Here is a 13,769-nt window from a genome sequence, read left to right as displayed (position 1 = left end):
GTCAGTTCTCTAGAATCCTTTAAAGTTTCATGCTTTCTTTTAAAAAAGACAGAGACAATATTCATAGACTCCTAAGGAAATGTGAACTATTACAATGGCAAGTATTTTCACTACATACTTCACTTTTATTAGGACTTTTAACAGTCAATAAACTCAGAACATTTGCAGTAACAAAGTTTTAATGAAACACAGATTATACAACAATTGTAAACTTAAAAAACCTAATTGCAAAAAAAAAAAAAAAAAAATGTTTAAAAGTAGCCCTCCAGGCCAACAGCGTGTTCCCAACTTTTACCTAATGGAATTCGGAAGAGCTGGGACGTGATTGATACCTTGATACAAGGGAGTCAATACTCAGCACTCTGAGCACCACTTTATCAAGACAGCCAGTTGCTGATGGTTTAAAACACTGTTAAAACCAGCTATTTGAAATACTCAAATTCAAGTGTCCAACAAGCACCTGATATTTCAAGAAAAACTCTTGTAACGTACAGTACCAACACATTAACAAGTGCTACCCTGTCAGCCATGCTTGGGGCAGACACCTGGGCAAGCGACTTCCGAGGTGCCCTGAAGGTTGCGATGGGGCTCCAGGCAGTAATGCCTGTCCCTGCGTGCCCTCGCCCGTGGCTGTCACAACCCAAACATGAATGAAGAAAGTGGTAAATGAAAGGGATAAGGGTGGAAATCAGGCAACTTGCATCACATTTCCGAGAGGTAAGTTGCCTAAGTGATTTGGAAGCCTGGCACTCGTTAAAACTGATTTACAGTTTGGAATAGTCTAAGTCTTATCTGACACACATTCAACTTGATAAAAATCACTTAGATGCTTCTGAAAATTTTAGCCCAAATCCAAGGGTCAAAACAAAAGTCCCTTCACTGCCAAGTTGCTTTCGGTTCAGCCTGTGTGTTTGGGAACACCTGGACAATTCAACAGAACCACCAACAGTTTTCAGTAAAGCTCTTACAGGACACAAACGCATTTATAAAGTTTGCATATTAAATTCACAGGAACTCTACTATAAAAAAACCCCAAACCTGCTATAAAAATTCACCAGGTACTTGGGACAGGAATAATCGTAGTGTATTGAAAGGCTTTTAAACACAGCTTTTCTACCCACTATTCCTCTAGCTACTTGTTGTCAAATCAGTCAGGTGTGCATAGGTTGAAAGAAGTCCCAAACGCAGTCAGAAGTTTCCACCTATAACTGATAGAGTGGTTAACGGCATCCTCACCAAAACTGGTCTGTTAAAACACTTGCAGTATCACCCTACTTACATGCATGCTTGTCACAAACCACTACATAGTATTTCTCTAGCTCCAATTTCTAGAGACTGTAAACTACATTTTAAAAAGCTAGGGAGGTAGATGTCTAGTAAAAAGGGACAAAAGCAAAGAATTCACAGTTGAAATTACTATACATAAGCCCAAAGCTTTCATCTTGACATTGCAGGACCTCTTCAGTGGATTATCCTACACACTACCTGTGCATACAGTTAAATACCATGTTGCTTAATGGTAAAATAATTAGTTCAGGATCTCTCTGCTTCTTCTATACTTTCTGATTACACTGGAAGCTAAGCACAGCATCCCACAGTGATCATCCAATCCAAAACGCCGCAGCAGAATTTCGTCTGGAGAGCAGCCACTTTCTCTCTACAGAGCAGACCAGTGTAATCCTCACATCAAGTTCGAGTCCACCAAAACTATGGCCCGTTTCCTCATCATGAGGAGCTCCAGCATATTGTTGCTGTTAGGACGACTGCAAATTCAAGCTGAAGAAAATATGAAGGCAACCAAGAGCAAAATTGTTCTCTAGAGCAGAGTCTTGAGGATGCGGGTTACGTGACAAAAACAACTTGTCCTGAAGTCTTAAAGTGTCCAATTCCATCCGTGGACATAACTGCATCTTTGACTCTTCAGGTACGCTCAGCCATCTCCTTGTTCAGAAACAACGAAGCCTGCATGAGTAAGAGCAAAACACACATCCGTCCATCAGATCCATTCCTCTGCCTGGCAAGTTAAAGCAGTGGTGAAATCCAGGCCAATCATCCTCACGCTTGCCTCGAAGTACAGCGAGACTGCAATCCAGCTAGACGAGGATTCTCACACTTAGATATGCAAGTGTAATGTTTGCTTTTCCGTATCAACTGTTGCGTACCCCACCTGAATCCCCAACTGGTATCCCCAGCAATACAGCGTGCAGCAATACAGTGTAAAGGCAAACCAAAGCGATCCACATCCAAAGGCTTTCTGACAGTCAGGGAAGAATATTCCCACTCCCCCTCCTCACTGATTGTACCCACTGATCCTCTTAAAGACGCCAGCCATTCCAGTATTTAAGCCAAAGTCTGTAACGTTTCCTGAAGCTCACCAGTCCTTGCTGCTTTTTGTTATAATAGCAGCATCATTTGCATCAACAGAAATCTCTGTATCTTCATTATTCTTCTCTGCATTCTTGAAATTCTAAGAACCTTTAAAGTTTGTTGTCCAATGCAGCCTGATCACCTCAAGCCTTTCATTAATAATCCCCTGCGAGTTCTTCTGAAACAAATCCAGCCTGAAGACTTGAATGCCAGGAGGGTGAGAAAGCTGACTCGTTACCAGACGTCTGTAAGAGTAATACCGCAAACTCCCCCACTCCAAGCAACCCACTAATGGGAAAATGCCATCAGCATGTTGCTGTGTAACAGCATAAAAAGAAAAGGCAAAAGGAAAGACTTAAGAATAACCCCCTGAAAAGGCGCTCACAATTCAAGCCGACTCCACCCACCCTTTGAGCTTCTCTCATTTTGTGATTGTCATTTGCTGGCTTATGATAAGGATGAGGGGAAGAAAAGGAAAAAAAAGAGAAAAACACAGGTGACTTATTTTGCCAGCCCTCTAAGATTTCATCATCTTCAATGGCCTTATTTACAAAAAGAAACCATCATTCAGACTACTTTTTCCCAAGACCGCTCTCTTCCTTTTTGCCCAGTAGACAGTGAGAAAACACATGCATGCTCTTTCCCTCCACCAACAGAATTCACAAATTCACAGTCACCTGGAACTAGCTTTTCTTCCGTAAGTATCCAGGTTAAGACGCTTCTGTCAAAACAGCTAAGCAGATTTCACCATTACTGCTTCACCTACAGAAGTTTCATGTCTTTAACATAAAGCATTTACTTGCAAGTGCTGAAATTTTTTTATGCATTCACTTAAGGTACACAGAGTTGCAGTGTTTTCATGTAAAACCACACTGATGGCTATCACAACCTTTGTCTTTTGTAATTCTACCTTTTTAATGCTCCTTTTTGTCCTGAGACCCCATCCACGTCGATCAGTTTTTATGATTTCAGCATCAGGGTAGAGTCTTTTGGTGAAACACTGGTTCTGACACCGCTCTCCTGCTGGGCACACCTGGGGATGGCACTCATACTGCAGCATCCTGTTCAGACACTCTGACTCCAGGCCACAGGGGTTCTCGTCCGATGGCTTGCAGTTACAGCGAGGAATTTCTGACAGATCAGCTACCTGAATCTGAACCTTCCCTATTACCTTGTTGGACTGTGGAACAAAGGAAAAAAAAGAGTAAATGATGAAGACGATACACAAAGGACACAGACTTAATAGCTTTATTGGAGGTATATCATCAACTGACATGAGAAGGCAAGAAAATAATGATTATGTCATTATTTTTCCTCTAGACCCTTTTGAAGGATAGTGTGTCACAACAAGTATACTTCCTGCAATTCAGCAGCAGACACATGCATGCACTTTTACAGATGGTAGCTGCCACTCAACTGCTAACTGGGGACATACACTGTTCAGAGAAGCCAAGAGTAAGCAATTTAAGCAAAGGACATTAAAACTCGTGACTCTAGACAGTACAGCATGAATCTCTCCCCAGTAAAATTACTGGTTCAGGAACTCAAAGCGCGCAAAGTTTATCAAGTACATCACTGGGATTTCTTCCAATTAAAACTAAAAACATTAAAGGAACAAAACCAAGTCCTATGTGTCCAAAATTGCTGGCAAGAGGTAGACTCTGCAGTCTGCAGTAGGATGAGCAGCCGGTACTCCTACTAATACTGAGGTCAGTGTTAACAAAGTTTAGTAAGTTGCAACAGCCAGCATGTATCTAAGACACATGAGACGAGCTTGCAACCAGCAAAATTCTACTTCAGGTAAAACCGTTCTTCAACCATCTCCTTCACAAATACTCTGCTAAAAGAATGTTTTATGGTACTATACGACAGAACAAAAGATTCTTGAAAAGAACACCAGAATGATTTATTTGAATTTCCATAAGCTTTAATTGTTACAAATATTGGTTTAAATGCATAGCTAGCTTATGCATAGAATAAAAATAGGAAAAGAAAGAAGCCAACTCACTTTAATGTGTTTGTAAGGTGGAGGTTTCCTTGAATTCCTTTCAATTTCTAATGCCTCTTTGCTTTCTCTTTGTGCTTTCAGCTCCTGGAAGCGCTTTGCCGCTTCTTCAAGTGCTGTGCAAGGGAGTTCAAAATAGAAAGCAATTAGCACCAGCTGCTGTTAATCAAATATATAAATATATGTATTTAATTTTTTTTTTTTTTTTTTAAAGCTAGGAATAGAATTCTATAAACAAAAACACAAGCTAGAAATGAGTTATTGCAGTATAACATGAATCTATCATCAGGTACTTTTCAGTAGGTACTGAGATACTGAACAATGATCCCATGCAGCAGAGCCCAAGCTCCATCTTAACATGTCCCAGTTTGTGGAAGAATTGAATTTGCCCACAAAAATACACAATGAGTAGGCTCTTAAAGAAACACATTTTTATCTGCAGTCAAGGGATCTACATAATGTTTGCAATTTTACGTGAACACAGAACACTAGTCACATAATATTCCCATGCAGGTTAAGTGGTGATGGAGACACAAACACGTGGAATTTTTGTCATAAACCACTATAAACTTTGTTTGATTTTACCTTTCTTGAAGGTCTTGTTAATACTAGTTTGCCCCTCTGCAAAGCTTTTATCTCCTTCAACATAAGGGAAAACTCTGCCCTGGTGTACCCAATAGTAGTCATGTGAACCAAAGAAAAATACTGGGAAGTCCCCGATATCATGTTTGAGGCCCTGTATGTTGAGAGGCACAGACCTGGGATTGCAGATCTCTGCTGGCCACCACCTGAGAAGCAGAAAAAAAAAAGAAGAATGTAAGTTCCCTGAACCATAGCCTTAGCTCCTGAGTTTGCCTAACTGGATCGAGAAATAAAAGCCAGTTTCCTTTCTTAAAGAAATAACCCCTTCCTTATGCAATCAAGGCTCCCTCTGGCAATGCTTGGGAAGCACCATGCAAAACACAAGAAAAGTTCTTAATCCAAATTTTGGAAAAGCCTTTTAAGAACATACGTGGCCTGAGAGTGGATTTCTAAGATCACCTATAAATGCTTGTATTCCTGCAGGTGACTAACAGCAAACACAAGCTAGGACATCTTGGTTCTATAGGACAGCCCCTGGTTTTCCATATCACTATTATGCTCTACAGAGCAAATATAAGCACAATGAATTATCCATCATTGCCTGGAAAAAGCAGGAGAATTTAATTTCAAGGGCGACATTGATGTCTGACACAAAGTAGATGTTCTAGTTCTTGTTTACGAAGACTGAGCTGCTTTCAGTTATCTTCCTGTAATTCTAATAGTACGTTAAAAACATCCAAAGCATTAAAAAACAAAAATAGTGAACTTGCCTGTAATTTCCAAGCTTGACCCAAACGATCTGCTTGTAACGTAGCTTCTTGCCAGCTTTACAGTCATTGCAATTCCAGCATCCTTCAGGCATTTCTATGTTGAGACACTCAGGGTGAAAGGAAGCTGGGCAGGATTCACAGCACAAGAGTTTTCCACCTTTAAACAAAGAAACCCTGCTTGGTTTATAGAAGTAAGGATTTGCTTCCCCCTGTGCATAGCAATTGACATTCATTTTAAATCATCCATTCTACATTCTCGTTTGCCCCACAGAAAAAAATGGCAAAAGAAAGGGATCAAGTCAAACTTAACAATGTTGGTTAAAAAAGACTGCGCAGTGCAATCATCTATTGTGCAAGCTGTGACTCTTAACTGCATCAAAGATAACACAAAAAAGCAGCTGAGTATTTTGTAAACACGAGGTAAGCTGGCAGGAGAAGCAACATTCCCAAAGGAAGCACGGCATCTGAAAGCAGCACTGCTAGCTTTTATTTCTTTAGTGATGGCCAAAACTTTGGGTTATTTCTTTGGTGACAGCCAAAACAATGACAAATAACCAAATTTTTAAGAAACACTTTTTCAATCAACATTGTTATGACTGAATCCCCCAGCAATCAGTTAGTGTGCATTAAAAAACCCTGCAGCCTATAGGTTGATCAATGCTTTTCTGTGCCAAGGACATTATAAAATAATTGTAATAAGTTTGTTTATTCCACAAAAAGAAAAGTTTACCAGTATGAGCACAGTATATAATGCAGAATGAGACACCACACAAGTTGTCCCCATCCCAAAAGTTCCTTTTGACCACAAAGGAAATCTTAGCATAGTGGTTAACATTAATTTCTGAAGTTTACACTTATTTGGACAAAAGTTGTTTTGGCTGGCTTGTATTTTGGCAGATGTATTAAATGTGGAGAGCCACAGCACATCTCTAAGCCACCCTCAGCAAACAAAGCAGCTCATACAATAAGACTTGATACATTACACATATTGTAATATTTTATATATGTAAGTATATAAAATATATATATATGCATTTTTATAGATGTATAAATTTTTAAAAAATTAACAAGTTTTCGTGTCCCAGATGGAAAACCTGGGATAGACTTGACAGTATTTAAAGCAATTTTCAATCACAATATAAAAAGAAGTATGAATAGTAACTTTCAAACATTTATCAGAAAATCTTGTCCACCTATAGACTTTCAAAAATATCATTGCATTAATTGATTGTTGCATGTCACGATAAGCATTCCTTAAACAAATCAGTTGCATGACCAATACTGTATTTCCTCTGCTAAAAACAGTAAAATCCAGCCATGTGGATTTTCCAGAGCTCCCCAAACCCAAAACAGAATTTTAACTTTTAAAGTATTTTTTTGCAAATGTTATTTCAGAGGAAATACAGACCCAGTGTAAATTACTGAAACATTATCCAACATGGTAAAATGCCAAGAGATGCAAAAATCAAACAAAATCAAACACAAAACTTTCAGTGCTAAGCAAGAAAAAAACCCAACACTTTGCTCTCAGGATGCATTAGTAAGATATTGCTCAAGCTAAGCAGAGGGCTCAAAATAATTTTTGTTTTCAGGAATTACAGGAACTACTGAAAGCCATCAATCTAGCAACGTTCAAAATAACCTAACTTTAGAATGGTTAATTGGGCACCGTTTCTGAACACTCTTGGGAAATCAAATTTCTGTGGGGAATAAAATATTACATCTGAGTATTTTATACAGACAACAGTTATCTCCCCATAAGGTATTCTGAGATGCTACAGCACCACCCACACCAGAATGAAATGATCCCTCTCTCCTGGAGCTGCAGGGTTTTCTGCACAGGACAGAAAGCCTGTCCGCCCGCGATCTAGCATCTCCTGCCGCTCCTACGTGCAGCACTGCTTCAGAAAGCCAGTACCCGTCCCACAAGGAGGGGAAGGAGCACTGGCTGTCCCAGGCTAGCGGAGGCGGAACGCGAGGCCCAAGGACTAATGGACGCACATGCAGGCAAAACCTCACTGCCTTCCCCCTTCGGACATCCTCTGGATGGAGACAGTATCCACCCTCGTTCAACCTGAAAAATCCTTTCTTCTCTCAGGCTCTGCAGAAGCTACCTAGAAGACCTGAAACGGAACATCCCCCCTCTTCTTCCATACATAAAATCAATTTAAGAAGCTGTTTTACATCATCCTGGTAAGTACTAAACTGCAACAATATCAAGCTCTATTTGCTTCCCCTTCACATTACTGTGTAAATAGCTTCCCTGAAGCTGGAATAGCCTAGGCCAGATACAAAATGATTTAACCTCTTTCAAGGAGAATTTAGTGACAGCAATTATTTTAAGCCCTTTTGTAATAAAAAAATTGCCACAACATGAACACACGCTCACAATAATCAATGAGTGAAGTTTACTGAAAAGCAGTAAGTGGTGCTTGACAAGCAGACATTTCTCGTTTGATTTAAAGAGAGAGAAATAATAGAAAAAGCGAAAGTAAATTAAAGAGAAAGAAACTATTTTGGTTACCTTTCTCACATTTCTTTTTGGAAGCTGACGAAGGAGGAGGAATCATAGGTAATTTCATCAACTCAGCACGATTTGATTCATTCAGTAGGTAGTGGGACTTATAGGCATATGAACTGAACAGGGGGTCTGAATGATCCTGCACTACCAACCCTATACGAAACAAACAGAAAGAGATGAGTTGCAATGAAACTACCCATGATTCCATAAAGGAGAAAATAAAATAAATCAAATGAACACCTCTAATGCATATATGTGTGAATGAAAAAAAGATAAAATGAAGAAAAAGAAAAGTCTGACAGAAAGTTTCTTCACTAAGGAAGAGGTTATGTGTTGGAGAGACTAAATTAAACTTAACTGGAAAAGCTTACGATGAATAAGCTGCTTCTAAGTGGATTTTCAATTGTGCTTTTACCCTTAATTTATGCATTTATAGAAAAGCACAAGAAAAGCAACCAATTTTAAATCTCTGTGACCCACCCTCCCTCCCAAATGAAAAAAGCAAGCTAATTTGAAGAGCTGGGGGGATGATGGTCACTGCATCAGAGGTCATGCTGTTAGCTGGGGCTACAAACTGAAAAAGTGGATGTTGTACACAAGAACTCACCACCCCACTTATTACAAATCTATCTCTAAGATCTTATCTATGAAAGTGTTTTGCCTTTATAGTTGTGTTGGAAAAAAATAACAAGGGGGGTCAGTGATTCTGCAAGGCACCGGAGGGGAAAGAATGGATGAAAGTTCTGCCCTACGCCGTGTGTTTTTAAGTAAAGCTCCACCAACCCTGCCCTCCCACAGCTACTTTGAGCAGTCAAGCACTCTGTTCTCCTATACACCTTTATTTCAAACGATGTGTTTGCATTTCTCTGTCTTTCTCTACCAAGAAGAGTTTTTCCTCATTGCTCCAAAGAGCTAGGCAGCCCAGGTGACTGCCCCATAGCTACAGATCAGAAGCACTTGGCCAGTAATTCATGGGAAGAGCAGAGCAACTGAGACCCAAAGAAGCAGGAAAGATGAGCTACCAAGAAAGCCACCAATTCTTCCCCTTGTGGGACACACGCAGAGCTGAGTGCTGTAGAGAAGCTTTCGAAATGGGGTGCCTAAAAAACTGCTGTAAGGAGAATAGCGTCAGCCTACCTGGAAAGCATGTCCTCAGGAGGATTCATAAAACAAGTATGACCTACGCATGCAATTAGGTGAACTATAATGTGCTTAATGAAGGATATTTCAGGAAGGTGAATAAGAAGTCTTAAAATATACCGTATCTGAAGTACCTCATGATAAGCAAGTTTGTGTATTTTATAGATTGTCTCATATCTACATTTTCTCACTTCAGTAATGCTTTGCATCCAAATACAAAGTTCCTCCTTCTGACACCAACTAAAACTAATTAAATAACCAGTCTCACATACAGATGCCCAAGTATTTCTAAAGCATTCAGTTCCCCATTTCTTTCTGAGCAGGTACTCTCAGTGCTCCTGCCACAGATGCTGTCCTCACCTTATGTCCCTCATGCTGACCACATATGACTAGACAGGACTCAATTCAACCCATCCGGGGGAGTTTGCTAAATGTAAACCTCGCACAATCTTTCTTCGGTGAAGCACACTGGCTCCTGATTCCAGCTATGCCTAGTAGAAACAAACCCCACAAAAATTTTCTAGAAGAACAAGTACATAGTTGCTGTAAAATACAGAGGATTCAGTCAGTGGTAGCGGTTTGTAACTTTTCAAGTTCTCATTACTAAGACTTAGTGAATATACAGGACAGGAAGTTCCATCTGCTGGGGTTCAGAGGTTACTTATATTGCCAGGAGAAAATACAGACTTCTGTAGTTTCATCTCTGATGAAGCTAGATTCAGGTATAAACAGAATTACTAAAACAATGTCAAATGAAAAAAAAGTAAAAAAAAAAAAGAAAAAAACATGAAAACTTTCTTCTGCACTTCATTTATTTTTTAGAAATAAATGCAGCTCTGCATCTCCAGCAAGCATAAGACTCCTTTACTGTAATTCAGTTTTGAAATTCTACTCCTAAATTCTGATTTCTGTGTCACATATATAAGACGGATGCCAAATAGCAGGTATTCCTTTTCATAAAGCTTTTAAATAGGTTCTACTCAAGAGAAGTAGGAGGCCTCTGTTTTACACCTTTGCGTCACAGAGTAAGTAGCCAAAACTTGGAGAAAAAATTCCCAAGGAGATTCACCTTCATATGTACCTGTAACAAACTACTGCAGATTTATAATCTAAGTAGGCTTTTCCATGATATTTGGATCTTAGGTCAGCTTCAGGCATCTGTAGTAGCTGGCCACAGGTTTAATAAAGTACAACTTCAAAGAAATTTATTTAGCTGGTTTGTATCATGCAAGATATTTTGATACTACAGCTTAATAGTGTTTTAAAATTGGTAGAAAACCAAATATTTAGGATAAGCCCAATGGCAAAAGCCTGCCATCGCTTTCCATTCACATCTTAGTACAAACACAGCTTTCATAATTGAGATCAGTGACATCCGCCTCAGCATGGTTCTCTAATATCTAAGATCCCATGACCTACCTCATGTAGGCGCAGAGCAGCAGGACAAGACATCATCCTACTGTACAGAATTCTTCACGTTAATACTTACAGGGGCAGACTAAAGCCACTGTTGGACCTTGCCGAGAGACATTTCTACTCTGACATTCAAACCACGGAAGATCCACAGAAACTCTTCTGTCATAAACCTATATCTGATCCTGGGACCAGACTGACTCCGGACAACTGAGATAAAAAACATAAAACCAAAGTGCTGAAAATATTATGGAACTGCTCTACCTCCCACAGAAATTGTTTTTAATGATTCTACTCTAGCTCTAGAAAACAAACAACTTCTTTCTACGTATTTAGGTTGGGCTTTTGGACATAACCATTGGTTAAATTAATAATGTTGAAGGATAGGTATTCGTTTTTCTCAGAGTTCGCATCTGATGCGGAATGCCCCAAAGCATCTGCTAACAGAATGCTACATCACACATTTTCAGCTAGCTCTATTTCAAAGACATGGCAACTGGCCTGGTTTTGTTGTTCAGACTGTGCATTTGTACATGTAATAATACCATCAACCAAAATTAAAACACTAAACATATACAAGGCTACCTAAAAACCTAAAATAAAAGAGCATAAAGACACATACAATGTCAAATTTGCATGTGTACATTTATGCAATGCTGATGTGAGTCACATCACACATATCCTGTTTTGGGGTGGCCCCAAAACGTTTAAATAAGCCCACAAAAGGAGAAACACTGAACCATGTTGTAAACATCTTTTTACACATTCAGAAGAGCTTTTCTAAAGAAAAAAGAGAAACTTACTGTTTCTCTCTGAGCTTCTGGATTTTTTTAATATTTTATTTTAAACTTGATCCTTTGTGATGGCTCCTAAATTACTTGGAAATGAGGAAAGAGGAAGAAAGGAGAGAGGTAGAAAGGAAATTATTCTGGCACCATCTTTCCCTTCCTATTCAAAGATTTTAATTACTACTCTGCTCTTGCAAATTCAAGGCAATCTTTCTCATACTCAACCTCCAACTGAATCAACACAAGTGAAAACAAGTAACTTCAGGATTCATCTCATTTTCACTTCCTTATTAGTGACTTTCAAAGCTGCTGAAAAGAATATGTCTAACAAACTTTTGAAATACTGTATAAGATACATACTTTTACTCAAACACCTAACCATGTCACTTTGATTAATCTGAGAGAATAATGATATTTTTGCATTATGAGACTAAAGCAACTGATGCACCAAACCTTTTCAACCTGCTATCTGGCAGAAGACTAATGACTTAAGAGCCATAAAAGTAACAAGGGGGGGGGGGGGGGGGGAGAAAAAACCAAGAACTTTGGCATATGGAAAATCTCAGCATGAAACTTGTTTATACACTATTGCAAATACTTTTCTTTCAAAGTTCTCAAATGCAATGGTAGTTATAAATTAAAATGAGTTTTTCTAGCTCGTGAGTAAATCCTACCTTTTAGCTTTAAAAATTTAAACAGTTTTAAGTTTGTGAGTGGTGAAAGAATCCCATTCTGCTTAATAGACAGCAAATAAAAACACAGCATCCATTCTCAGCTTGCAATGGCTGGAATTAGAGGCTTGGCATCCACTTTTTCCTACTGGCAAAACAAGTAGGCCTTCTGAGTACCTATCGCTGTTTCTGAATATCAAATATTATGGACCAAAATAGCAAGTGGAAGTCTCATGAGAACTGCTGACCAAAAAAAAAAAAAAAAAACCACAGGCAGCATTTAAATCCCAGAGAGCCCTAAGGGAGGAGTTCTTTATGAAATACATTATTTTTATCACTAAACTGCACAAGTGACCATAGAACTATAAAACGGGAAAAAACAAGTGTGCTCACCTCTTGCACAAACGAAACAAAAGCCTACATTTACAGCTGATGAGGAGTGATTCCTTTTGGAATGGTTACTACAGATGAGAATGTGGGATGACACAAACAAGCTTCCTGCAGCAATACAGCCATCTCCTGAGTGATAGGCAATGGGACATCTGAAACATCTCACCATGCGACCTGTTTAATATAAATGCAGAAAAATGCACCATGTCACCCTGGAGTCAGGATATGGTAGAAGACACCACAGACAGATGCAAGGCTGATTTTTATTCCAATCAGAGTACTAGATTAAAACAAACATTTACATCTTTAAAAAAAAAATTAGAAAATTCCACAAAAATTAACTCTTAACTTTCACTTTAAAACTCTGTTAAGAAAAAATACATGGTTTTAATCATTCTACAGTCTACTTGTTTTGTTTAAATATTTTGGTTAATTTCTAAAGGATTCTTTTTTCCTTGAAAAGTAATTGCTCTAAAGGCCACTACCAACTGTCTTTTAAAAAAAACCCCAAACATTCCTTGGCCTTGCACTACTAACCCTTGGCTTCCATTAAACCCAGCAACAAAAGATGACTTAAGTGTTGCAGATCCAGGTACACTTCAACAGCAGTCTCAGGCTGCTAGCTTTTTTCCCCACCTATGATAGACTTAAGTTAATGACCTCATTAAGAAGGAAACCCTTGTTCCTTGCTGCATGTTGCATTACAGAGGGTAGAGTTATATTCATTGTTATTGTGATGACGCATTTGAGTTTCCTCCTGTTCAAAGCCAGCTCTGTTCTCACCTTTGCTTGCCTTATGAATATCCTTATCCATTGAGCAGGCACTACAGCAATGCTGCGGGCAACGAAATCCTCGCGACTCGAACAGAGCAGTGGCAAACTTGCGAACACAGGCCTCGTGATAAAATTTACCACATGTGTTGACGGAACAGCGCTTCACATCTTTGCCAGGAAGTTTGCATGAAAAGCACGTATGTTCTCCTTGTAAAAGAAAGAATAAGGAAGCCCAACTGTAACGGCCCATTCTTTGAGATAGATGTTGTTAAAAAAACATTCTGAAGCGAACTGTTACACTGGCTTGAGCAACACAGGCTCCTTCCCTTCAAACAGGTAAGCAAGTTA

At 39.1% G+C, this 13,769-nt stretch overlaps 1 protein-coding gene across 9 annotated transcripts in view; it reads right to left on the bottom strand.

Annotated features, from left to right (window-relative positions):
• NSD3 (nuclear receptor binding SET domain protein 3) overlaps positions 1 to 13,769 on the bottom strand; it is a 53,132-nt gene that overhangs the window by 9,463 nt on the left and 29,900 nt on the right. For 4 of the 9 annotated variants that reach the window (XM_052805660.1, XM_052805659.1, XM_052805662.1 and 1 more), the window contains exons 13-19: positions 13,431 to 13,628; positions 12,651 to 12,821; positions 8,249 to 8,398; positions 5,725 to 5,881; positions 4,958 to 5,160; positions 4,376 to 4,488; positions 3,278 to 3,547 (exon numbers count right to left, since the gene is read on the bottom strand). In XM_052805660.1, coding sequence (XP_052661620.1) covers positions 3,278 to 3,547; positions 4,376 to 4,488; positions 4,958 to 5,160; positions 5,725 to 5,881; positions 8,249 to 8,398; positions 12,651 to 12,821; positions 13,431 to 13,628 — 1,262 coding nt within the window. Of the gene's footprint in view, positions 1 to 295; positions 1,963 to 3,277; positions 3,548 to 4,375; positions 4,489 to 4,957; positions 5,161 to 5,724; positions 5,882 to 8,248; positions 8,399 to 9,745; positions 9,877 to 10,701; positions 11,009 to 12,650; positions 12,822 to 13,430; positions 13,629 to 13,769 lie in introns of those variants that run through there. The other 5 variants (XR_008237902.1, XM_052805664.1, XM_052805665.1 and 2 more) reach the window with 5 other exon arrangements.

Source organism: Harpia harpyja, chromosome 13, assembly GCF_026419915.1.
Source record: "Harpia harpyja isolate bHarHar1 chromosome 13, bHarHar1 primary haplotype, whole genome shotgun sequence".
Classification (NCBI taxonomy): Eukaryota; Metazoa; Chordata; class Aves; order Accipitriformes; family Accipitridae; genus Harpia; species Harpia harpyja.
This window is presented reverse-complemented; position numbering and strand designations above follow the sequence as displayed.